General features: G+C 31.9%; 1 protein-coding gene across 1 annotated transcript in view; it reads left to right on the top strand.

Moving 5' to 3' along the window:
- LOC141284783 (zinc finger FYVE domain-containing protein 1) overlaps window positions 1-23112 on the top strand; it is a 28455-nt gene extending 5343 nt beyond the window's left edge. The window contains exons 3-11 of the mRNA XM_073817803.1: window positions 4128-4345; window positions 5858-5964; window positions 6341-6449; window positions 10651-10748; window positions 10830-10947; window positions 11029-11199; window positions 14310-14499; window positions 16912-17010; window positions 17099-23112. Coding sequence (XP_073673904.1) covers window positions 4128-4345; window positions 5858-5964; window positions 6341-6449; window positions 10651-10748; window positions 10830-10947; window positions 11029-11199; window positions 14310-14499; window positions 16912-17010; window positions 17099-17331 — 1343 coding nt within the window. The 3' untranslated portion in view covers window positions 17332-23112. The remainder of the gene's footprint in view (window positions 1-4127; window positions 4346-5857; window positions 5965-6340; window positions 6450-10650; window positions 10749-10829; window positions 10948-11028; window positions 11200-14309; window positions 14500-16911; window positions 17011-17098) is intronic.
- The last annotated feature ends 2395 nt before the right edge of the window (window positions 23113-25507 follow it).

Below are 25507 nucleotides of genomic sequence, written 5' to 3'. Positions count from 1 at the left end.
AGAATCCCACAGGAAAAATGCAAGTTGTCAGTCAAACCAAAGGCTTTATTTCAAGCTCGATTGTTTCATCGTTCCTGCTTTTATTTCTGTCTGCTTAGTGATGAGAATTTCAATTTGTTTCATTGTTTCAAATGACAAATTATTAGAGAGATTTCATTTGAGGCAGCAATACATAGGCCACAATGCTCATTTTTGGTTTTAATATTTTTATTGATTTTTCAAAGTATATCACATTTCACAATCCCCCAACCCTTACCGACAAATCCCTAGGATAGCGTTCATGCTGTCCATTAATTCAGAAAGAAATAATAAAGAAATAAATCAAATAATAATAATAATAAAAAATACAGGGTACAGATATATATGTATATACACGTCTACAACAGCCAAAAATCAGATACAAAAAAACAAATATACATACATTCAGAAAAGAGAGAAAAAAGAGAAAAAAATAAAAATACAACAATTAAAAAAGCATTCAAATCAATGATAGGGCATTATTTAAAGGCATCAACATAATCAAAGAAATGGCGCCACACTTTAAAGAACTGTTTTCCCGATCCTCTTAATGAATACCTAATCTTTTCGAGGTAGAGACAAGACATAATTTCTTTAACCCATTGAGTGTGTGTAGGTGGAAGAGGATCCTTCCACTTGAGTAGAATGGCTCTACGTGCTAACAAAGAGGAGAAGGCAAGAATTTTACACCTTGATACTGACAGCCGTAACTCCTCAGGAGCAACTCCAAACAGTGCTACAAGGGGTTCTGGCTCTAATCTGTACTTAAGAACCACAGAGAGGGTGTTAAATATTGATCGCCAGAAATGCTCTAATTTAGGACATGTCCAGAACATGTGAATTAAAGTACCCTCAGCACACTGACATCTGTTGCACAAGGAGCTAGTACCAGGAAACATTTGGGCTAACTTCACTTTGGATCACAATGCTCATTTTTAACTAAAGTTTTAATCAGAAACACATAAAAAATGTAATGCATACAAAAAAAATTTTTTACAGATAATGTACTCACCCCCTTGTCATCCAAGATGTTCATGTCTTTCTTTCTTCAGTCGTAAGGAAATTATGTTTTTTGAGGAAAACATTATAAGGATTTCTCTCCATATAATGGACTTCTATGGTGCCCCCGAGTTTGAACTTCCAAAATGCAGCTTCAAAGGGCTTTAAACAATCACAGAAGAGGAAAGAAGAGTCTTATCTAGCAAAACGATGGGTTATTTTCTTAAAAAAAAAAAAAAAAAAAAAACAATACAATTTATATACTTTATAACCTCAAATGCTCGTCCTGTCTAGCTCAGCAAGACGAGTGTTTGAGATTAAAAAGTATATAAATTGTAAATGTTCAGAAAACAACCGATCGTTTCGCTAGATACGACCCTCCTTCCCCGACTGGGATCATTTAGAGCCCTTTGAATCTGAAGTTCAAACTCAGGGGCACCATAGAAGTCCATTATATGGAGAGAAATCCTGAAATGTTTTCCTCAAAAACAATTTCTTTATGACTGAAGAAAGAAAGACATGAACATCTTGGATGACAAGGGGGCCGAGTACATTATCTGTAAATTTTTGTTATGAAAGTGAATTACTCCTTTAAGGTTTTTCTTTTCAAGAACTTAATTCTTTAAATGAGGAAATTTCTTCATTATGATATCAGGATATGATATCAAAATCAATTTTAATTAAAAAATTAAAAAAAAATAAGCTCATTATGCATTTAAGGGGTTTGATGTAATTTTTAAATATTATTTCTTAGGAAGCCCATTTTTGTCACTGAATAAACAATGAAAAGGTAATTGTGACTTTATCTCAATTCTGACTTTTTTTCTCAGAATTATGAGACATAAACTTGCAATTGCGAGTTATAAAGTCAGAATTGCAAGATATAAACTCACAATTATAATTTTTTTCTTAGAATTGCGTGATATAAACTCACAGTTCTGACTTTTTTCTTAATATTGCGTGATATAAACCTGCAAGGTATTGTGTGATATAAATCTGTCAATCAGAATTGTGATGGAGAAAAAAAAAAGTCAGAATTGCGACATATAAACGTAAAATTGTGATGAAAAAATCATATTTGCAAGTTTTCTCGCAATTATGATTATTTCTCACAATTGCAAGTTTATATCCCTTAGCTTTTCTGACTTTAGAACTCATAATTGTGTTTGTATCACGCAATTCTGAGAAAAAAACGTCAGATTTGCACGTTTTTATCTTGCAATTATGACCTTATATCTTGCAAATCTGAGAATTCTGATTATATAAGTCACAACTGTGAGTTTATATCTCGTAAATCTGAGAAAAAGTCAGATTTGCAAGTTCTTCTCTCAATTATGACTTTGTTTCTCGCAATTGTGAGTTTGTATCCCGCTTTTGTGACTTTTTAACTCGATTGTGAGTTTGTCACGCAATTCTGAGAGAAAAAGTCAGATTTGCGAGTTTTTATCTCGCAATTATGACTTTATTTCTTGCAATTGTGAGTTTATATCCCACTTTTCTGACTTTAGAACTCATAATTGTGAGTTTATATCACACAATTTTGAGAAGGAAAATCAGATTTGTGAGTTTATATCTCATAATTCTGAGAAACAGTCAGATTTGCAAGTTCTTATCTCGCAATTATGACTGTATTTCTCGCAACTGTGAATTTATATTCCGCTTTTCTGACTTTTTAACTCAATTGTGAGTTTGTCAAGCAATTCTGAGTAAAACTCATACTTGCAAGTTCTTATCTCACAATTGCGAGTTTATTTCCCACTTTTCTGACTTTTTATCTCGTAATTGTGAGTTTATATCACGCAATTCTGAGAAATAAAGTCAGATTTGCAAGTTTCTATCTCGCAATTATGACCTTATATCTCGCAATTTCGAGTTTATATCCCACATTTCTGACTATAACTCATAATTGTGAGTTTATATCACAATTCAAGAGGTCATATCTTGCAATTCTGAGAAAAAAGTCAGATTTGCAAGTTCTTATCTTGCAATTGACTATTTTTCACAATTGCGAGTTTATTTCCAGCTTTTCTGACTTTTTAACTCATAATTGTGAGTTTATATCACACAATTCTAAGAAATAGTCAGATTTGCAAGTTTCTGTCTTTGTAATTCTGAGAAATAATGTCAGATTTACAAGATTTTGTCTCAAAATTTTGACTTTATTTTTCACAATTGCAAGTTTATATCCCACTTTTCTGACTTTTAAAACTCGCAATTGTGAGTTTATATCACAATTCTGAGAAAAAGTTGTAGTAGGTTATTAATAAGTAATTAATAACAGAAAAATATATATTTACATTAAATACAAATTGTGTCATAAGACCCCTGCAGACCTTCATGACTGGTTTAAAATAAATAAATAAATAAACGGTAAATAATAATAAAACTGAAGAAAAACCCTGAATTAATAATTCATTATATTTTATACCAAAATAAAAAAAAAATCTGTTAAATATTTAAAAAAACAAATAAATTGTGCACTTGCATGTTTTCAAAGTGTGAGGAAAATGTTTTTACAGTTTACTTATTGGTAAGCAAACTGTTTACTTATTGGTATTGGTAGAACACATGAAATTTTGTAATAAAACTTTCACTTTTTTTGAGTATAGTATAAATGTTTTTAAAATCTTATGAAACCAAGGCAAATGCAAAGAAATAAAGATACTACATAAGATATAATACAATATTGCATGTTTAGTTGCCTTATTGCTTCTATAAAAGATTGCTACGCAGTAAAAAAGTTTTATTAGGACACATTTTCAAAGAAATAAAAATGCTTTTTTTAAATCATTTGTCCAAAAGAAAATCAAAACATTGGAGGTAGCTTAATGGTTAAGCAACTAGTTATCTAACACAGATTGCAGGTAAATCCCAAGGCAGTGTGACTCAGGTGTGGAGTGTAACAAAGATCACATTATAATTATGCCCTTGAGTAAACCCCAGGTTTTCAGCGTGCTGTAAATCATCCTACATGAAAAGTGTTGCATAGAGCACGTAAAGCTTTAAATGTTAAAAAATTCTTTCATCTTTGGATGAAATTGAATTGAACGATTGAATTCCAATGAAGTGTGTCAGGCTAAAGAAATATGGATTTGGTTTTCTTTATCCAGATGGCTCTGTCCTGGGGCAAGGAGACACGCTGCTGCAAAAGCGCTTTCATGACTTAGGCCAGAGCACAGACGCTTTCAGCTCCGTTCAGTACGTGGGCACCCAAACCATCACTCCCCCCACAGACTACTCACAGTTACTGCAGATAGTCAATCAGCAAGTGAACAACACATCCCAGCGAGCTCCACGCCAGCCTGCCATTATGTTCAGTGCATTGCAGGTAGCTTCTCAAACATTTCCTTGTGCATGCCTGTGTAAAGTGACCCCAGAAAGAATTTAGACACTAAAAGCTTTCATATTTGGTTTGATATTGTCTTCTATGCAATTAGAGTAAAATCATATACTTAAAGTAATAGTTCAACCAAAAAATGAAAATTACTTCATTTACTCATTTCTCAATTCTACCATATTTTAAATCAAATGCAGCCTTGGTAAACATACAGTGCCTTGCAAAAGTATTCATACCCCTTCATTTTTTTCACATTTTGTTTTGTTGCAGCATTATGTTAAACTGCTTTAAATTAGTTTTTCCCCACATCAATTTACACTCCATACACCATAATAATGACAAAGCAAAAACCAGATTTGCAAATTTATAAAAAAATAAAAAAAAAATAAAACACTGAAATAAGTACATTGCATAAGTATTCATACCCTTAACTCGGTACATAGTTGAAGCACCTTTACAGCCTCAAGTCTTTTTGGGTATGATGTGACAAGCTTTGCACATCTGCATTTGGCAATTATCTGCCATTCTTTGCCTCCCCTTTTCACCTCTCAAGCTCTGTCAGCTTGGATGGGGGCTGGCAGACATTTTCTAGAGTCCTAGTTGTTCCAATCGTCTTCCATTATGGATAATGCTTCTGTGAACCTTCAATGCAGCAGATTTTTTTCTGAAATCTTCCTTAGATCATTGCCTTAACGCAAGTCTGTCACTGAGCTCTACAGGCAGTTATCTTGACCTCAGGACTTGGTTTTTGCTCTGATATGCATTTTCAGCTGTTAGACCTTTTCTGAGAGGTGTGTGCCTTTCTAAATCACACTCATTCAAATGAATTTGCCACAGTTTAACTCCACTCGAAGTGTAGTAACATCTAGAACAGGGATCATCAAATCTGGCCCACGAGATCCATTTTCCTGAAGAGTTTAGCTCTAACCTTAATCAAACACACCTGAGCATGCTAGTCAAGGTCTTCAGGATCATTAGAGAATCACAAGCAGGTGAGTTTGATCAGGTTTGGAGCTAAACTCTGCAGCGCATTGGCCCTCCAGGGTAAGATTTGAGGAACCCTGATCTAGAAGCAATATTAATTTGCTCCTGAGCTAAATTTCGAGTGTCCCAGAAAACGGTATGAATACTTATGCAACGTGATCTTTTCAGTTTTTTATTTTTAAAAAATTTGCACAAATGTTAAAAACCTATTTTTTGCTTTGCCATTATGGAGTAGGGAGTGTAGATTGATGTGGGGAAAAAAAGTAATTTAAAGTAGTTTAACATAAGGCAGCAACATAACAAAATGTGAAAAAATGAAGGGGTATGAATAATTTTGCAAGGCACTGTAAGTGACTTTAGACATCTTACCAATCCCAAACTTTTAAAGGTAATGAACTTTGTGTGACTGAGGTGTCCTAAAATACTTTTCGGGGTCAGTGTGTGCATGTAAGTGTTCACCTTTGTCCACTGAGCATGACACTGCGCTTCACTGGACTTCACTGCTCTGCTCTCTCTCAGGCCTTGAGCGACAGGTTTTGTGGCGAGATCTCCGATGACAAAATCAGCATATGCTCCTTCTTTCCTGATGAATATTTCACTTGCCCATCAGTCTGTCTCAGCTGCAAGTAAGTCCACATAGGCATTATGCATTATGTTTCTTTCTTTTCCTTTTTTTTTAATACAGGTTGTGTTGAATGCACAGATTCATTGTGTTTGGTGCATAATACATCAAGAAAATTGCTGCATTGTCACACATCAGATTTTAATAACAGCACATCGACACTGAACCACGTCATAATTTGATGATTTGCAGTTAGAGCTAGAATCTGTATTCAGCATGCAAAACAAATATATGGAAATTGGTTGCACAAAAATGTAATTAGATCTTGAGTCATTTGTTATTGTTTTAGCTTTTGCATGTTTATGTGACTGAATAAAGCAGTAAAGTGTATTTATAAATTAGGGAATCATAACTAACCTCTCCAAATCACACTGCTTTAGTGTTCGGTGTAAGAACGGCATGAACCACCAGAAAGATGGGATCCCACACATGGCTGATGGATTATGCCAGTATGCCCACCAATACAATAATAAAGTTCTCATTTGTAAGGTAAGAACTCCCTGTCATGGCCAGTTCAGAAGGTCAAGATTAATGTGTTTTGAATTTTTCATCTTCTTCTATTTTTGTGTTTTGTTAGTTTTTTTTTTTTTTGTTTCATTTAAAATAGATTTTCTTTAATATGTACCTCCCCCCTTTTTCAAGGGACCATAAGTAATTGGACAGTTGACTCAAAAGCTGTTTCATGGACAGTTGTGGGCTATTCCTTCATTTTTTCTACATCAATTAACCAGGTAAAAGATTTGGAGCTGATTCTAAGTGTGCCACTTGTATTTGGAAGCTGTTGCTCTGAACCCATCATGCAGTCAAAGGAGCTCTGCATGCAAGTAAAACAGACAATTGTTAGGCTTCAAAAACAAAAGAAATGCATCAGAGAGATAGCAGGAACATAAGGAGTGGCCAAATCATCAGTTTGGTGAATTCTGAGAAGAAAAAGAACACACTGGTGAGCTCAGCAACATAAAAAGGCCTGGATGTTCACAAAAGACGACAGTATGGTGGATGATTGGATGATCCTCTCCATGGTAATAAAGATTGTTTTACAACATCCAGCCAAGTGAAGAATACTCTCCAGGAGGTAGGCGTGTCACTGTCAAAGTCTACAATCAAGAGAAGACTTCACCAGAGCAAAATAGAGAGGGTTTACCACAAGGTGCAAACAAGGCCAGATTAGACTTTGTCAAAAAAACATTTAAAAAAGCCAGACCACTTCTGGAAAAGCATTTTTTGGACTGCTGAAATTAAACTCAACGTGTACCAGAATGACGGGAAGAAAAAAAGTATGGAGAAGGCTTGGAACAGCTCATGATCCAAAGCCTACAACATCATCATCTGTGAACATGGTGGAGAAGTGTAATGGCATGAGCATGCATGGCTTCCAGTGGCACTGGGTTACCAGTGTTTAGTGATGATGTGACAGAAGACAGAAGCAGCCGGAAGAATTCTGAAGTGTATAGGGATATACTGTCTGCCCAGATTCAGTTAAATGGAGCAAAGTTGTTTGGGCGGCTCTTCATAGTACAAATGGACGATGACCTAAAACATACAGCAAAAGTAACCCAGGAGTTTTTAAAGGTAAAAAAGTGGAATATTCTGCAATGGCCAAGTCAATCTTCTGATTTCAAATTGATTGAACATGCATTTCACTTGCTGAAGACAAAACTAAAGGCAGAAAGACCCACAAGCCAACAACAACTGAAGTCAGCTGCAGTAAAGGCCTGGCAAAGCACCACAAAGGAGGAAAACCAGTCTATGGTGATGTCCATGAGTTCCAGACTTAAGACAGTCATTGCCTGCAAAGAATTCTCAACAAAATATTAAAAATGAACATTTTATTTAGGATTATATTTATTTGTCCAATTACTTATGAGCCCCTGAAAATGGGGTCTGTGTATAAAAATGGTTGTAATTCCTTAGCATTTTATGTTACATTTTTGTTCAACCCCTTGAATTAAAGGTCCCATATCGTACACATTTCTGGAGGTTTATTTTATTTGTTGATGTCCTTAAGAATATATATTTGCGGTATAAGTGCCAAAATCCATCTCAATATATTTTTACAGCTCCTTTTTTAGGAGCTCTGTCAAAAACAGGTCGATTTTGGCCCATCTAATTAATATTCATGAGCCTCTCTTCTGATTGGCCTGTTGTTTTCTGAGTGACGCACAACCAGGCCAATCACAGGTAACTACGGTCATGTATGCTGTAAGCGTAAGCGAGCTCAGAGCAATAGAGAGAGCTGATACTCAACAGGATATTTTAGAATGATCATTAATGTTTTTTCTTTTACAAACACCGAATGCAGTAAGCTACATAACTGTTGCTTTAGTAAAGCCCCTTTCACAATGCGCGCTGATTCTGGAAAATTACGGGAACTGTGTGAACCAAAGCCAGAACCTAAAGGCAGTGTTGTAGTAATCAAGCGACTCTTCACAACGAAAAATAACGTTACGTGCAAAGTGGAATGAAGCAGCGATCATCAGGCAGAGCCAGCTCCTCACTATCAGCGCTGAAGCACAGTTTGTTCAGGTTAGTTTCAGTTTAGTGAAACGTACGCGTTGCATTACATCTCACATCCAAACGTCACATGTCTTTATGGTTTGTGTGTAAAGCACGCACAGATCCCGGAAAACAACTGTGAATGAACCAAATTAAACAATTCCGGAACAAATCGTGGGACACATTATCCGTGTATTTACCGGAATCGCTGTGTGAAAGAGGCTGAAGTTGACGTGCCGCTGGTCTCTTATATTAACATTGTTCTGAAGCCTGTGTAATGATCGTAGCTTGACATCTATCGACTGAACAGGGTTTTCTCCACTTGTTTTCCTGTTGTTGTTGCTCAATGGAATGGATGCGTTGTTGTCTGGGGGTTTGACAAAAGGAGGGTGGGACGTTGGTTTGTGACTGAAGGCGGTGACTTGAGTCGATCGGACGTCACATCGTTACGGAAGTCACAGCTGCTCGTGAAAATGAACAGCTACTTTAAGCAGGCTGTGTGCAGTTTACTGTGGATTGACTGTTTTGAAACTCATATGGTAGTTAGATAGCCCCTAGACCTTAGTTATCATGAAAAAAGCCAGGAAATTTTGATTTTGACGATATGGGACCTTTAAAGCTTAAAGTCTGCACTTCAATTTCATCTTGATTGTATCATTTTTAAAACTATTCTAGTGGCATACAGAGCCGAAATTATGAAAAGTGTGTCAGTGTCCAAATATATATGGACTTGACTGTATATATGTGTGTGTATATGTGTATGTTATATTAGTATTATTATTATGTTTGTTTTATTTTGTATTTTTATTTCATTCAGTGTGTTTTTGTGTTAAGTATTTTTAACATTTAGTTTTTTTGTGTGTGTAGTTTTGTTTAAATAGATTTTTTTACTGTTCATTTTTGTTTTATTTGTTTGTTTTCATTTTTGATTTTGCTCTATTTTTAGTTTAGTCTTGTTTTGTTTTCTCTTTTTACTTTTATTTTGTATTTCTTTTTTATTTTGTTTTCAGTTTTTCTTGTTTTATTTTTGTATTTTCATTTCATTTAGTGTGCTTTTTGTTTTGTGTTTTTAACATTGTTTTTTGTGTAGTTTTGTTCTAGCATTTTTCTTTTGTTTAGTTTCTTGTTTGATTTAATTTATTTTTTGTTTTGTTCCATTTTTATTTTTTTGTTTAGATGTTTGTTTTTAGTTTTACTTTCTTTAGTTTTGTTTTATTTTGTCTTTTTATGTAGTTTTTTTTTATTTTACCATTTGTTTGTTTATTTTATTTTCAGTTTTTATTTTGTTTAGTTTTTTAATTTTAGTTTTTACTTTTATTTAGTTTTTTAGTTTTTCTTGTTTTATTTTTGTTTTTAAGTTAATATTTATTTTGTATTTTCATTTTGTTTAGTTTGCTTTTTTAGTTTTGTTTTGTGTTTTAAATATTACGTTTTTTAAATTTGTTTCATTTCGTATTTTCGTATACATTTTAGATTTTATTGTATTTTGTTGTTTTATTTTCTGTTTTTACTTTTATTTTGTATTTCTTTTTTTATTTTTTATTTTTAGTTTTTTTTGCAGTTATAAAGAGCTAGAATCTGTATTCAGCATGCAAAACAAATATATTTAGTACGTTTAGTTTTTTTTTTTTTGCATTTTTATTCTGTTTAGTTTTTTGTTTTAGTTTTTTCAGTTTATACTTTTTTGTATTTTGTTTTTAGTTTTTCTTGGTTTATTTTTGTGTTCAAGTTTTTTTGTTTTATTTTATTTTGTATTTTAATTTTGTTTGCTTAGTTTGCTTTTTTAGTTTTGTTTTGTGTTTTAAATATTTTGTTTTGTTTTGCATTTTGTTTTTTGTTTGATTTAGTTTTATTGTATTTTTTTATCTTTTTTGTTTTATTTTGTTAGTTTTTGAGTTTTTTTTTTTGTTTATTTGTTTTACCTTATGTTGAACTGTTGATATTCACTTTAATGATGCCAACATGCTTTTTTTTTCATGCAAAAAAAAAAATCACACTAAATTGAATTAAATTAAAATTGATTAAGACCATTGGATTTAATTCACCACTTATTTTCTCTGTTAATTGAGGTTTTAGATTGCAAAATTGCATCAGTTTGCAAAAACAGTCCAATATGAATTAATTTCTCAATTTGAAAATTTTTTAATAATGGATGGATGAAAAGGATGATAAACCATTTTTGTTACCCACACAGAGGTGCTATGAGAGCGGAAGAGAAGTGATCGTCATACCCAAAACATCAGCCTCCACAGATAACCAATGGCTTGGTCTGGCCAAGTATGCGTGGTCAGGGTGAGTAAGATGGTTTTCATACCAATGTCACCCTCTGAAGCTGGTCATCGTCCATCCTCTGACCCTGGTCTTGTTCTACAGCTATGTTTTAGAGTGTGCCAGCTGTGGTATCATCTACCGGAGTAGACAGTTCTGGATGGGCAACCAGGATCCAGAGAGCAGTGTGGTGCGACCAGAGGTCAAGCATGTGTGGCAGGGGGTGAGTTGTGTTTCTGTGTTCCCATCCATGTGCTGACTCCATTGATGCTCACAGCGGTTAATGTAGTTTTTATGCTTGTAGACCGATGCCTTCCAGACAGACCATCAGAATGCTGCTCAGCGGGTTTTGGATGGAATGAATTATATCATTCAGTCAGTGTCAGAATACAGCTCAGGCCCAACTAAAGCCGTCACTGCTTGGCTCACAGACCAGGTGGCTCCACCCTACTGGAAACCCAACTCTGAAATCACTGTGAGTTGATATGCCCTATAGGAATATCTGAAAGAGAATGGCAGCTCTAACTCATCCTGGAGCTTTAACTCCATAAACTCCAAACTCAGCCCAGATCTTCAGACTTTTCTGACTTGAGTAGCTATATGTTTTCTAACTGATCGGACGTACGGTTTTCCTAAAAATAACAAATAAAACTGGGGAAAATCCCATAGACTTACATTGACGGAATGTTCAAATGAGCCAAGACTATTCAAACTCCAACTGTCAAAACTCCCAGAATCCCTTGAGACTCGTTTAAACTTACCTTCCATGTTATATTTCTTAAACATTTAAACTCATTCAAACTAACTTGCTAATTATGTTAGAAATGTGTTAGTAACATGCTACTCATGCTAGAAACATGCTAGTAACATGCTAATACATTGCTAATCATGCTAGAATCATGTTAACGTGCTAGTAACTTGTTAATCATGGTAAAAACATGGTAGTAATATGCTACTCATGCTAGTAACATGCTAATACATTGCTAATCATGCTAGAATCATGCTAACGTGCTAGTAACTTGTTAATCATGGTAGTAATATGCTACTCATGCTAGAAACATGCTAGTAACATGCTAATACATTTCTAATCATGCTAGAATCATGTTAACGTGCTAGTAACTTGTTAATCATGGTAAAAACATGGTAGTAATATGCTACTCATGCTAGAAACATGCTAGTAACATGCTAATACATTGCTAATCATGCTATAATCATGCTAACGTGCTAGTAACTTGTTAATCATGGTAAAAACATGGTAGTAATATGCTACTCATGCTAATACATTGCTAATCATGCTAGCATGCTAGTAACGTTAATCATGTTAGAAACATGCTAATTATGTTAGAATCATGCTAGCAACATGCTAGTAACTGACTAATTATGTTAACATGCTGGTAACATGTTAATCGTGATAAAATCATGTTAGCAAAATGCTAGTAACATGCTAATCATGGTAACAACTTGCTACCAACATGCTGATCATGATACAATAATGCTAGTAACATGTTAATCATGTTAGCAACATGCTAGTAACTTGCAAATAATGCTAAAAACGTGCTAGTAACATGCTAATCGTGATAAAATCATGCTACAACATGCTAGTAACTTGCAAATGATGCTAACAATATGCTAGTAACATGTAGCATGTTAGTAACATGTTAAACATGCTAGAAATGTGCTAATGTTAGTAACTTGTTAATCATGTAGCAACATGCTAGTAACAGGCTAATCATGCTAGCATCATGTTAGTAACTGGCAAATGATGTTAAACATGCTAGAAACATGCTAGTAACATGTTAATCATGCTACAACATGTTAGTAACTTGCAAATAATCCTAACAATATGCTAGTAACATGTCAATCATGTTAGCAACATGTTAGTAACTTGCAAATGATGCTTAAAACATGCTAGCAACATGCTAGTAACTTGCAAATGATGCTAAAAATGCTAGCAACAAGCTAGTAACATGCTAATCATGATAAAATCATGCTAGCAACATGCTAGTAACATGTTAATCATGATACAAAATGCTAGTAACTTGCTAATAATGTTAACAATATGCTAGTAACATGTTAATCATACTAGAAATGTGTTAATAACTTGTTAATCATGTAGCAACATGCTAGTAACATGTTAATCATGCTAGCAACATGCTAGTAACTGACTAATTATGTTAACATGCTGATAACATGTTAATTGTGATAAAATCATGTTAGCAAACATGCTGATCATGATAAAATCATGCTAGTAACATGTTAATCATGTTAATAACATGCTAATCGTAATAAAATCATGCTAGAAACATGCTAGTAACATGTTAAGCATGCTAGAAAAATGCTAACAAGCTAGTAACATGCTAATCGTGATAAAATCATGTTAACAACATGTTAGTAACATGTTAAAATCATGCTACAACATGCTAGTAACTTGCAAATGATGTAGCATGTTAGTAACTTGTTAACGTGCTAGAAATGTGCTAATAACATGTTAGTAACTTGTTAATCATGTAGCAACATGCTAGTAACAGGCTAATCATGCTAGCAACATGCTAGTAACTGGCAAATGATGTTAAAAACATGCTAGCAACATGCTAGAAACATGCTAGCAACAAGCTAGTAACATGCTAATTGTGTTAAAATCGTGTTAGCAACATGCTAGTAACATGTTAATCATGCTACAACATGGTAGTAACTTGCAAATAATGCTAACAATATGCTAATAACATGTTAATCATGTTAGCAACATGTTAGTAACTTGCAAATTATGCTAAAAACATGCTAGCAATATGCTAGTAACATGCAAATAATGCTAAAAACATGCTAGCAACAAGCTAGTAACATGTTAATCGTGATAAAATCATGCTAGCAATATGCTAGAAACATGTTAGCAACAAGCTTATAACATACTAATTGTGATAAAATCATGTTAGCAACATGTTAATCATGATACAACATGCTAGTAACTTGCAAATAATGCTAACAATATGCTAGTAACATGTTAATCATGCTAGAAATGTGTGAATAACATGTTAGTAACTTGTTAATCATTCTAGCAACATGATAGTAACTTGCAAATGATGCTAAAAACATACTAGCAACATGCTAATTGTGATAAAATCATGCTAGCAACAAGCTAGTAACATGTTAATCGTGATAAAATCATGTTATCAACATGCTAATCATGCTACAACATGCTAGTAACTTGCAAATAATGTTAACAATATGCTAGTAACATGTTAGTCATGTGAGCAACATGCTAGTGACATGCTAATCATGCTAGCAACTCGTTAGTAATTAGCTAATCATGCTAACAACATGCTAGTAACATGTTAATCATGCTGTAAACATGTACTCATGCTAGAAAAATGCTAGTAACTTGCTATCTATCTATCTATCTATCAAACTTTAAGTTTTTAAAACTACTTTAAACTTCAAACTATTTCAGATAGAAAACCGTTAAATTTAATTAAAACGTAACTTATTTGAAACTTTCTGGTCCGGCTTCCTCAAGCCAACTTACAGTTTGTCTTGACAAATTTTTTTTATCTAGCTGTTTTTGTAAAAATGTGATGTTTGTCCGTTCAGGAATGTCATGGTTGTAAGAGAGCGTTTGAGGAGGCGGAGAGGAAACATCACTGTCGGGCCTGTGGGGAGGGTTTCTGTCAGGCCTGCTCCACTCACAGCATGCCGGTGCCAGAGAGAGGATGGGGTGGCACCCCTGTACGAGTCTGTGATGCCTGTTACCGGCAAGGAGGACCCCAGCACACTGGACAGGGTGAGGATTTTGAAAATCTACTGAAGTGCTATGAAACACGTGCATTCTGTGTTGACGTAATTTCATCTGAAACAGGAAGACAGGATGGGACATATCGAGCAGACACAGAAAAAGAGATTGGTAAAGCCACATTTTATAATTTATGACAGCCTTTAGATTCAATATGAAACTGTTACTACCCAGTGTTACCTCTACTTCCTGTTATTTCTGTTTGTCTAACCATTTCAACTTTCAATCTCATTCATATTGCTATAAAATCTAGCATTCTGTGTAGAATTCAAATGGGTCTGATATATTTTATGATCTGCGCCGATTCGCACGTATGATCCGCTCTGTGCTATCGTGTCTTTGGACCAGAGCAGTGTGCACGCTGCAGCGGTTCATGTGGCACAACACCAAACCAGACTTCTTTTGCCCCAGTTGAAAGCATATTTACACTGTCTGTATGAATTGTTCCCTATTCCCTATATAGTGCCTATCACCATACAGAAAATACTAACACTGTAAACAAGTCTGATTTCAGCTTTCAGGGGCGGAACACTTTGGATTCTAGAGAGCATTTGATTGGGCAAAGTTTTGAATGCTTATCATCAATGCTTAAAATCATTTTAATATGCTGATTTGGTGCATTGATTATTACTAATTTTGAAAACAGTTGTGCTTTTTAACCCTCCTGTTGTGTTAAAAAAAACTGGGTACTTCTGTCTAACATTGGTTTCTGTGTGATTTGCCAATAATCTTTAAGATTCATGTAAAAACATGTAAACAAACCTTGATTGTAGCTTGTCAGAGACTAAAAATATAAAATCTGTAAGAAATTTGAATTATCTTCTATTTTATTGTTATTTGTATTGTGTTTAATGCAATCAATTTGACAGATATTTTTTAGGTTCAAAATCAACTGCACAAACGCAAAATACTCTACCAGTCAAAAGTTTTTGAACAGTAAGATTTTATGTTTTTTTTTTTTTTTAAAGAAGTCTCTTCTGCTCACCATTTATTGCATTTATTAGATCTAAAGTACAGCAAAAACAGTAAAATTTTGAAATACTTTTACTATTTAATATAACTCTTTTCTATTTGAATATATTTTAAAAAGTAATTTATTTTATGATTTCAAAGCATTTTTAGCACCATTACTCCAGTCCACACAATCCTTCAGAAATAATTCTAATGTTCAAAAATGCTGCTCAAAAATCTTTTATTATTATTATTATTATTATTATGTTGAAAACAGCTGAGTAGGATTTTTTTCAGGTTTTTTTTGATGAACAGAAATTTCAGAAGAACAGCATTTATCTGAAATGGAAATCTTTTGTAACGTTATAATTGTCTTTTTCATCACTTTTAAAATGTATTTGCTAAAAAATTATACTGGCTCCAAGCTTTTAAATGGTATAGCGTATAATGTTACAAAAGCTTTTTTTTTATTTCAGATAAATGCTGATCTTTGGATCTTTCTATTCATCAAAAAATCCTAAAAAAAAAAAATCAATAATAGTAATAATAAATGTTTCTTGAACAGCAAATTAGCATATTAGAATGATTTCTGAAGGATCATGTGACAATGAAGACTGAAGTAATGATGCTGAAAATTTTGCTTTGATCACAGGAATAATATACTTTTGAAAATATATTGTGTGTATATTCTCTCTCTCTCTCTCTCTCTCTCTCTCTATATATATATATATATATATATATAGAAAGAAGCTATTTTAAATAGTAATATTAAACAATATTACCGCTTTTGCTGCATTTTGGGTCAAATAAATGCAGGCTTGATGAGCAGAAGAGAATTCTTTGAAAAACATTAAAAATCTTACTGTTCAAAAACTTTTGACTGATAGTGTATATGTAGCTTTTTTGGTCATGACTACTAGTTGTAACTGTTTGCACACTGAGGTGCAAATAAATATGAGTATAAATGGTATCTTGCATTATTAGTGCTTGCACAATGTAGTATTTATTTCTATTTTTACTTCTTTTGCCTTTTTTTATGTCTGGTTCTCAAAAGGGTCAAATGAAATTCATTTTTCACACTTCTTTTCGGTTCTGCAACAGTCTAGTAATTGAGATGCAAATGACTAGCAGCCAAAAATAACTTTTGACAGATTTTGTTGCATTTGAACCTCAACTATTTAAAGAAACAGTACATTTTCCTAAAGTATTTGACATTCTTATGGTACAAATTGTCTTATTGTCCAGGTTTTAGTTTAGATTTCCCACATATTTTCACCAATTCTGCTTGTGCTTACTTGTCTATGTAATGCATCATGCAGAATATTTGGCCTTGTGAAAGAATATGCACTATTCTCCAGGGTTATTGAGTTTAGTTGTGTTTTCCAACAATAGTCTCAGTGTGAGATGTTGACTAGTTTGCTGAGCTGAGACGATACATTTTCTCCCCAGCAGTGGCCATTACAGAACCCCGGACACTAGTCGCCCGCAGAGTGACGGAAGTAGCTCAGTCCACACTGGATATGGTCTCCACCGCAGTGGACTACCCCCTCTGTGAGTGTTACTAATACACTGTCTGAATTTACACTAGAGAATTGTATTGTTGATACAGAGCGAGTGAGTTTATTGTCTGTGTCCTCAGGTTTCGTAAAGGGAGTTGCGAGACCAGACTATTGGATCCCGGACCACGAGATCACCCATTGCCACTGCTGTACGAAATCCTTCACCCCCAGCATGTCCAAGCATCACTGCCGGGCGTGCGGTCAGGGAGTGTGTGGGAACTGCTCGACGAAGACCAGGCCAGTGCCCTCTCGTGGCTGGGACCATCCTGTGCGAGTGTGTGACACCTGCGCTGACCGCAGGGAAGCCCTGTGAATTGCTGTGCCTCTGTAATGCTTTAGTACAGCTTGGTGCTCACACCCTGGTTGTATGCAGTTTTAAAGCCTCGGATGGTATAAGCGGGACTGGGGGAAAATATGAAACCAACTGCAGTTGCATAGACAAACACTCAGGCTCTCCAAAGCATTAGCTGCAAAATTAGAGAGTGATGGTATCTGGGTTGTATTTCATCTCGAAATCAAAAGAGAAAATATTAAATGATATGTTGCACAATGAAAATTATTTGTGTGTATATATATATATATATATATATATATATATATATATATATATATATATATATATATATATATATATATATACACACACTACCAGTCAAAAGTTTTTGAACAGTAAGATTCTTCTGCTCACCAAACCTGCATTTATTTGATTCAAAGTACAGCAAAAACAGTAAAATTGTGAAATATTTTTACTATTTAAAAGAACTGTTTTCTATTTGAATATATTTTAAAATGTAATTTATTCCTGTGATTTCAAAGCTGAATTTTTAGCATCATTACTCCAGTCACATTATCCTTCAGAAATCATTCTAATATTCTGATTTGCTGCTCAAAAAGCATTTATTGTTATTGTTATTATGTTAAAAACAGCTGAGTAGAATTTGTCAGGTTTCTTTGATGAATAAAAAGCATTTATCTGAAAATCTTTCTTAAAATAAATGTCTTTAACATTAATTTTGGTCAATTTAAAGCATCTAAATAAAAGTATTCATTTTTATGATTGAAATATTATTTATATAATAATAGTATTATATATAATTATTTTACAATTATATCGACTCCCGAGTTTTTAAATGTTATAGTGTTTAATGGTACAGAAGTTTATTTTTTTTTATTTCAGATAAATGCCTGAAAAAGATTTAATCAACTTTTTAGTATCAGCATATTAGAATGAATTCTGAAGGATCATGTGACACTTAAGACTGGAGTAATGAATGAAGCTTTGATAACAGGAATAAATTACATTTTAAAATATATTAAAATAGAAAACAGTTATTTTAAATAGTAAAAATATTTCAAAATTGTACTGTTTTTGCTGTACTTTGGAACAAATAAATGCAGGCTCGGTGAGCAGAAGATCTTAGTATTCAAAAAATTTAGACTGGTATTGTGTGTGTATTTAAAAAGAAATTATTGAAAATAAATGTAAATTTCACACACACAAAAAAAAAACTGTGGTCCTAAATGGGTTTATTGTCTAATAAATTATATATTTTTTTTTTACTTCTGACTTAGGGATGAATAAACAACCCAGGATTTTGCCATTTTTTGTGAGATTTTCTGCATTTGAAATTAAAAAGAGGAACATAGAAAATACTAATTTTAATAGATTTTGATAGACTCTAGCTATTGACTATAGTGCTGGCACTGAAAACGAATTGCCTTCTGAAAGTGCATTTTTGTAAATAATTTGTTGATTAAACATTAATATTTCTATCCCAAAGATAAGATATAACCTCTGTAACAGACTAAAAGTCAGAGAGCAAGAGCAGTAAACATTAACATATCTACTAATACACTGTAAATGAGATAAATAGGAGATGTTTCACATCTCAAATATCTAACTAAGAAACCTTTTAATATTTGATAGCAGCCTTATCTTTTATTGTTACCGTTTTATATTTTATTCCAGGAATGGATCAACAGAACTAGACAAGCTATGCCTAGAAATTACATTCCACCTCAGGCAATGCAGTTTATCATGTGAGGAATCCTGTGAGCTCATATCTCATTGTATTTTTTTAACAATATTCTTTACTACACTTTACACTTCTGAAATGACCACTGCACTTTATCTGATATTTACTGATATTATGTTGGTCAACTTTCTTTAATTGAGAGCCATATAATCTAAACCGTAAGATGCAAACTGTACATATATAATGAAAATGGAAATATTCTAGCGCATTTACAGTGCCTAATGCATCTCAACCACTATCTCGCATAGAAGAGGATGATTTCACAGTGTGGGTGTTTGACATTTAATACTCAATGCAGATGACTGAACGTTGAGCCGTTACAGCAGGATCGCTCCTAACATGTGTACAGCTCATAAAATGGCTTATATAAGGCACTTTATTCATATTTGATTGGAGAGAATCCATGTGGGATTTCTTAACCTTCTGGTTGTGTTCGGATCACACCTTTGATGTTCCCGGTCAAAAATGTCCGAACTCTAAACTATTGCTTATAAATCTCCCATTATGCTTTATTATGATTAAATATTGGGTTTAATCTTTTTGTCAACTTGTTTTCTTTTGTTTAGGACTGGTTTGTGTTTCTATTTGCATCTGATTAATCGCAGGCCTCATTTATCCGAAAGTAGGTACCTCATTTCTTGAGTGAAAAAAACATTTGTTCTGAATAATTTTCACAATATTAAACAAAGAAAATATTGTGCTTTAATGTTTAATCAGGAAGTTTGTTTTTAAATGCTTTTATTTTGTACAAAATTGCAAAAAGTCACACTTGTGGTGTTCCCGGTCAAAAATGACCGGACTCCAAACAATTGCTTATAAATCTCTCATTATGCTTTATTATGATTAAATATTGGGTTTAATCTTATTGTCAACTTGTTTTCTTTCATTTAGGACTGGTTTTGTGTTTCCATTTGCTTCTAATCAATTGTAGGCATAATTTATCCGAAAATAGGTACCTCATTTTTTGAGTAAAAAAATAATTTTTTATAAATAATTTTCACAATATTAAACAAAAAATGCTAAACATTTGCACTGTTTCTCACACTAGTGTGATTTAATGTTTAATCAGGAAGTTTGCTTTTAAATGCTTTTATTTTGTACAAAATTGCAAAAAGTCAAACAATTGCTTATAAATCTCTGATTATGCTTTATTATGACCAAATATGGGAGTTAATCTTTTTGTCAACTTCTTTCATTTAGGATTGGTTTTGTGTTTCTATTTGCATCTGGTTAATCGTAGGCCTCATTTATCCGAAAGTAGGCACCTTGTTTTGAGTGAAAAATCATTTTTTTTATGAATAATTTTCACAATATGAAATAAAACATTATTAAAATATGCACTGTTTCTCACACTAGCGTGCTTTAATGTATAATCAGGAAGTTTACTTTTAAATGCTTTTATTTTGTACAAAATTGCACAAAATCTCTTTGTCAAAAATGTCCGACAATTGAAAGTGAATGGGGAAGATCACAAAAAACGAGACCTTTATTTTGCACAAAATAAAAGCATTTAAAAGCAAACTTCCTAAATTAAACATTAAAGCACACTAGTGTGATAAACAGTGCCAATTTTCAGAATTGTTTTATTTAATATTGTGAGAATTATTCATAAAAAATGCTTTTTCACTCAAAAACGAGGTGCCTAATTTTAGATAAATGAGGCCTACGATTAATCAGATGCAAATAGAAGCACAAAACCAGTCCTAAATGAAAGAAAACAAGTTGACAAAAAGAATTAATCAAATATTTGGTGATAAAGTAGGAAAATAAAAGATTTATAAGCAATTGTTTGGAGTCCGGTCATTTTTGACCGGGAACACTACAAGTGTGACTTTCTGCAATTTTGTACAAAATAAAAGCATTTAAAAGCAAACGTCCTGATTAAACATTAAAGCACACTAGTGTGATAAACAGTGCACACTTTATTACATTTTTTGTTTGTTATTGTGGAAATTATACATAAAAAATGCTTTTTCACTCAAAAATGAGGTGCCTAATTTCGGATAAATGAGGCCTACGATTAATCAGATGCAAATAGAAGCACAAAACCAGTCCTAAATGAAAGAAAACAAGTTGAAAAAAAGAATGAATCCAATATTTGGTGATAAAGTTGGAAAATAAAACATTTATAAGCAATTGTTTGGAGTCCGGTCATTTTTGACCGGGAACACCACAAGTGTGACTTTCTGCAATTTTGTACAAAATAAAAGCATTTAAAAGCAAACTTCCTGATTAAATATTAAAGCACACTAGTGTGATAAACAGTGCACACTTTTTTACATTTTTTGTTTATTATTGTGGAAATTATTCATAAAAAATGCTTTTTCATTTAAAAATGAGGTGCCTAATTTCGGATAAATGAGGCCTACGATTAATCAGATGACAATAGAAGCACAAAATCAGTCCTAAATGAAAGAAAACAAGTTGAAAAAAAGAATTAATCAAATATTTGGTGATAAAGTTGGAAAATAAAAGATTTATAAGCAATTGTTTGGAGTCCGGTCATTTTTGACCGGGAACACCACAAAGTGTGACTTTTTGCAATTTTGTACAAAATAAAAGCATTTAATAGCAAACTTCCTGATTAAACATTAAAGCAAACTAGTGTGATAAACAGTGCAATTTTTAGATTTTTTTTGTTTAATATTGTGAAAATTATTCATAAAAAAAAATTCACTCAAAAAAACAGGTACCTACTCTCAGATGAATGAGGCCCATGATTAATTAGATGCAAATAGAAACACAAAACCAGTCCTAAATGAAAGAAAACCAGTTGACAAAAAGAATGAATCCAATATTTGGTGATAATATAGCAAAATTAAAGATTTATAAGCAACTGTTTGGAGTCATTTTTGACCAGGAAGTGTGACTAGGTGAAATAAAAGCCACAATTTATTTTTTATTTTTTTAATTAATGAGAAGTACTTATACCATTTGTGAACAAAGTCAGGAATTTTGAGTCCAATGTGATAACATTAACTAGTATTTTCGGGAAAAAGAAAATCTTTTCCGGGCCAATTTGACCCGAGCACATCCAGAGGGTTAAAGTGATAATATACCCGAAAAAAAAAATGAAAAATCTCCCATCAATTTACTTTCATAGCTACCGTCAACTGTTTGGTTAAATGATGACAGATTTTTCATTTTTGGGTGAACTGTCCCTTTAACACAATTCTGCTTCCACTCTTTATATTTTTTTTTTTATCTGGAATAGAACATTGTAGTCTTCTATGAAGGGATTTTAACCAAAGCAATGGTTTTAATTGCATATAACCGAACTTTGCATTTGACAATCCTGCGATCTTTTGTTTTGATTGGCCGGTACTGTTTTTTCAGCCTTCTGATCAGAACATTAAAGTTATTTCCAAACAGCCTGCCCTCTTGATTCACGAGATAACAGACATCTGTGGAAAAATAATGGGTTTTTGCTTTGTAAGTGAACAAACGCGAGGTCATTTAGAGGTAAAGGTCTAGATTTCCTGCTTAGGGGCCTTAAATAGATGAAACCGCCTCAAAATCTGATTTAAATCATGGAGGTTGTACTCGCATTTCCTCCATTTATAACATTACTGTCTGGCAAACAGCCTGCTGCATCACATCTACAGGAAACTGTCTTGATTGTAATGTCAGCACTCGCGTGAGTGTCATTAAGAACATCACACACACTGTAAAACAGGGCTGCTAATGGGGTCAGGTAAGTGTTGGGACTGTGGTACAGTATTACCCAGTAATTGGCCAACCGCTTCTCTAATGTCAGGCCTTTTAGTGACCAACAACATGCGTTTTTCAGTTGGATAGCTGCTAAAATGCCAGTATACAGTACAATACTGGTTAAAAGATTGGAATCATTGAGATTTCTTTGTCTTCGAGTCAATTTTGATCACCAAGGCTGCATTTATTTCATCAGAAATGTAGTTTATTCCTGTGTTGCAAAATGTTCAGCATTGTTACTCTAGTCTTCCTTTAGAAATCATTTTAAAATGCTGATTTGCTGCTCAAGAAACATTTCGATGTCTATAATGTTTTTTTAATTTTGAACAGTTGTGCTGCTTACAATTATTGTGGTTTTATTTTTCTTTGATGAATATAAAGTTAAAATAGAAATATCTGTAACTTTATAAATTCCTTTCTTTTTTTCTTTCTTTCTAGGAAATGTATCATCGTCTCTAAAAAACAATAAGCAACACAAACTGTTTTTAACATTGATGATAATAATAAAAGTATGATAAAAAATGTATACATTAATACTATTAATAATAATTCATCACTGAATAATAGTTCATCACTTCAGTTAATCTGTAATTAAATTCATATTATATTTTCATAATTATTTGTTGTTTTTATTAATTCCACATTATTTTTAGTAAAACTTTCAAAAACAAGCCATCACAAGAACATTATGGCTTTGTCTTATAATCACTGTTGTTGCTGTTAATTTGAATAAAAAAACATTTAAATACAATTTAAATAGTAGATAACAAAAATAAAAAAAAATTGTTAAAAAATGTTAGAAGTGTTGCCTTGGCAAATAACTGATATTAGTTTAAGTACTAAAATTACAAAAAACTAAATGGAAATAAAAATAAAAATAAATTAAAGCTAAACAGTAATATAATAATAAAAATAATATTAAATAACAACAAAAAAGTAACAAAATTATCAAAAATCTAAATAAACTGAATATAAAAAAATGACAATTGTAAATTAAAAGAACAACGTATTATATGAAATAATAAAAGTAATATATAAAAGATTGAATAAAATGTAAATATTAGATCATATAAAAATTTAACTTCACTAAAACTTAAAACTAAAACTGTTAAAAAATTCTAGAAATGTAAAATAAAATCAAACCTATACAGAAATAATAAGAATAATAATAACAAAACCAAAGCAGAAAATAATAACAATAATAATAATAATAAAAAAATTAGAATGAAAAATATTAATTTAAAAGCAAATTCAACATATTAGTAAATACTATAATAGTATGTCATTAATATGAAAATAACACTTTGGTACTGAATTAAAAAAAAAAAAAAAGTTTAAATAAAATGTAAATATTAGATTAATTAAAAATTTAACTTAACTAAAACTTAAAACTAACACTTTTAAAAATGTAGCCTTGGCAGCTATAACTGAAATAGGTTTAAGTACTAAAATTACAAAAAACAATATAGAAATAAAAATAAATTTAAGCCAAACATATACACAATATTAATAACAACAACAAGGCAGATAACAAAATGGTCAAAATTCAAACTAAAATACAGATGAAAATGAAAATTATAAAGCAAATTCAACATAATATATTTTAATAATACTATAATAACATCATGGTCCTGATTTAAAAAAAAAAAAAAAAAAAGTTTAAATCAAATGTAAATATTAGATTAAATAAAACTAAAACTTAAAAATGTTGCATTGGCAACTAAGTACTAAAATTACTAAAGCAAAATGAAAATAAAGCTAAACTGTAATAATATAATTAATAATAACAAAAATAATAATAAATAACAACAAAGCAGATAACAAAATGATCAAAACTTCAACTAAAATGAAGAATAAAACTAAAAAATATAATTTAAAAGCGAATTTAACATTAATTAATACTAAATACTGGTCCTGATTAAAATAAAAGTTGTAAATATTAGATCAAATAAAAAAGTGTAACTTTTTGGAAATAAAAATAAATTAATGCTAAACAGAAATGATAATAATAATTAATAACAAAAACAAAGCAGATAACAAAAAAATCTAACTAAAATGAAGATGAAAAATATAAACGAAAAGCAAATTTAACATATTAATAAATACTATAAGAGTATATAAGTAATATGAAAATAACACCAAGGTACTGATTCAAGTATTAGATTTAAATAAAAATTAAACTTAAGGAAAACTAAAACTGTTAAAAATATAGACTTGGCAACTAACTGAAATAAGTTGAAGTATACTAAAATTACAAAAACAAAATAGAAATAAAATAAATTTAGGCTTAACATATACACAATAATAATAACAAAACAAAGCAGATAACAAAATGAACAAAACTCAAACTAAAAAGAAAGATGAAAAATAAATAAATAAAAGCAAATCCAACATAATATATTTTATAATAGTTTTTAATTATACTAAAATAGCATAGTTCTGATTAAAAAAAACAGTTTAAATAAAACGTAAGTATTAGATTAAATAAAAATTAAAGTTAAACTAAAACTTAAAAAATTAGCATTGGCAACTAACTGAAATAGTTCTAAATCTAAAAAAAAAGTACTAAAATGATTAAAGCAAAATGGAAATAAAAATAAATTAAAGCTTAACAGAAATAATTACAACAACAGAGAAGATAACAAAATGATCAAAACTCGAACTAAAATTAAGATGAAAAATATAAAAGTAGAAGTGAATTCAACATGTTCATAAATGTTAGTAAACTAAAATAACACCATG

Source organism: Garra rufa, chromosome 14 (assembly GCF_049309525.1).
Source record: "Garra rufa chromosome 14, GarRuf1.0, whole genome shotgun sequence".
Taxonomy (NCBI): Eukaryota; Metazoa; Chordata; class Actinopteri; order Cypriniformes; family Cyprinidae; genus Garra; species Garra rufa.
This window is presented reverse-complemented; position numbering and strand designations above follow the sequence as displayed.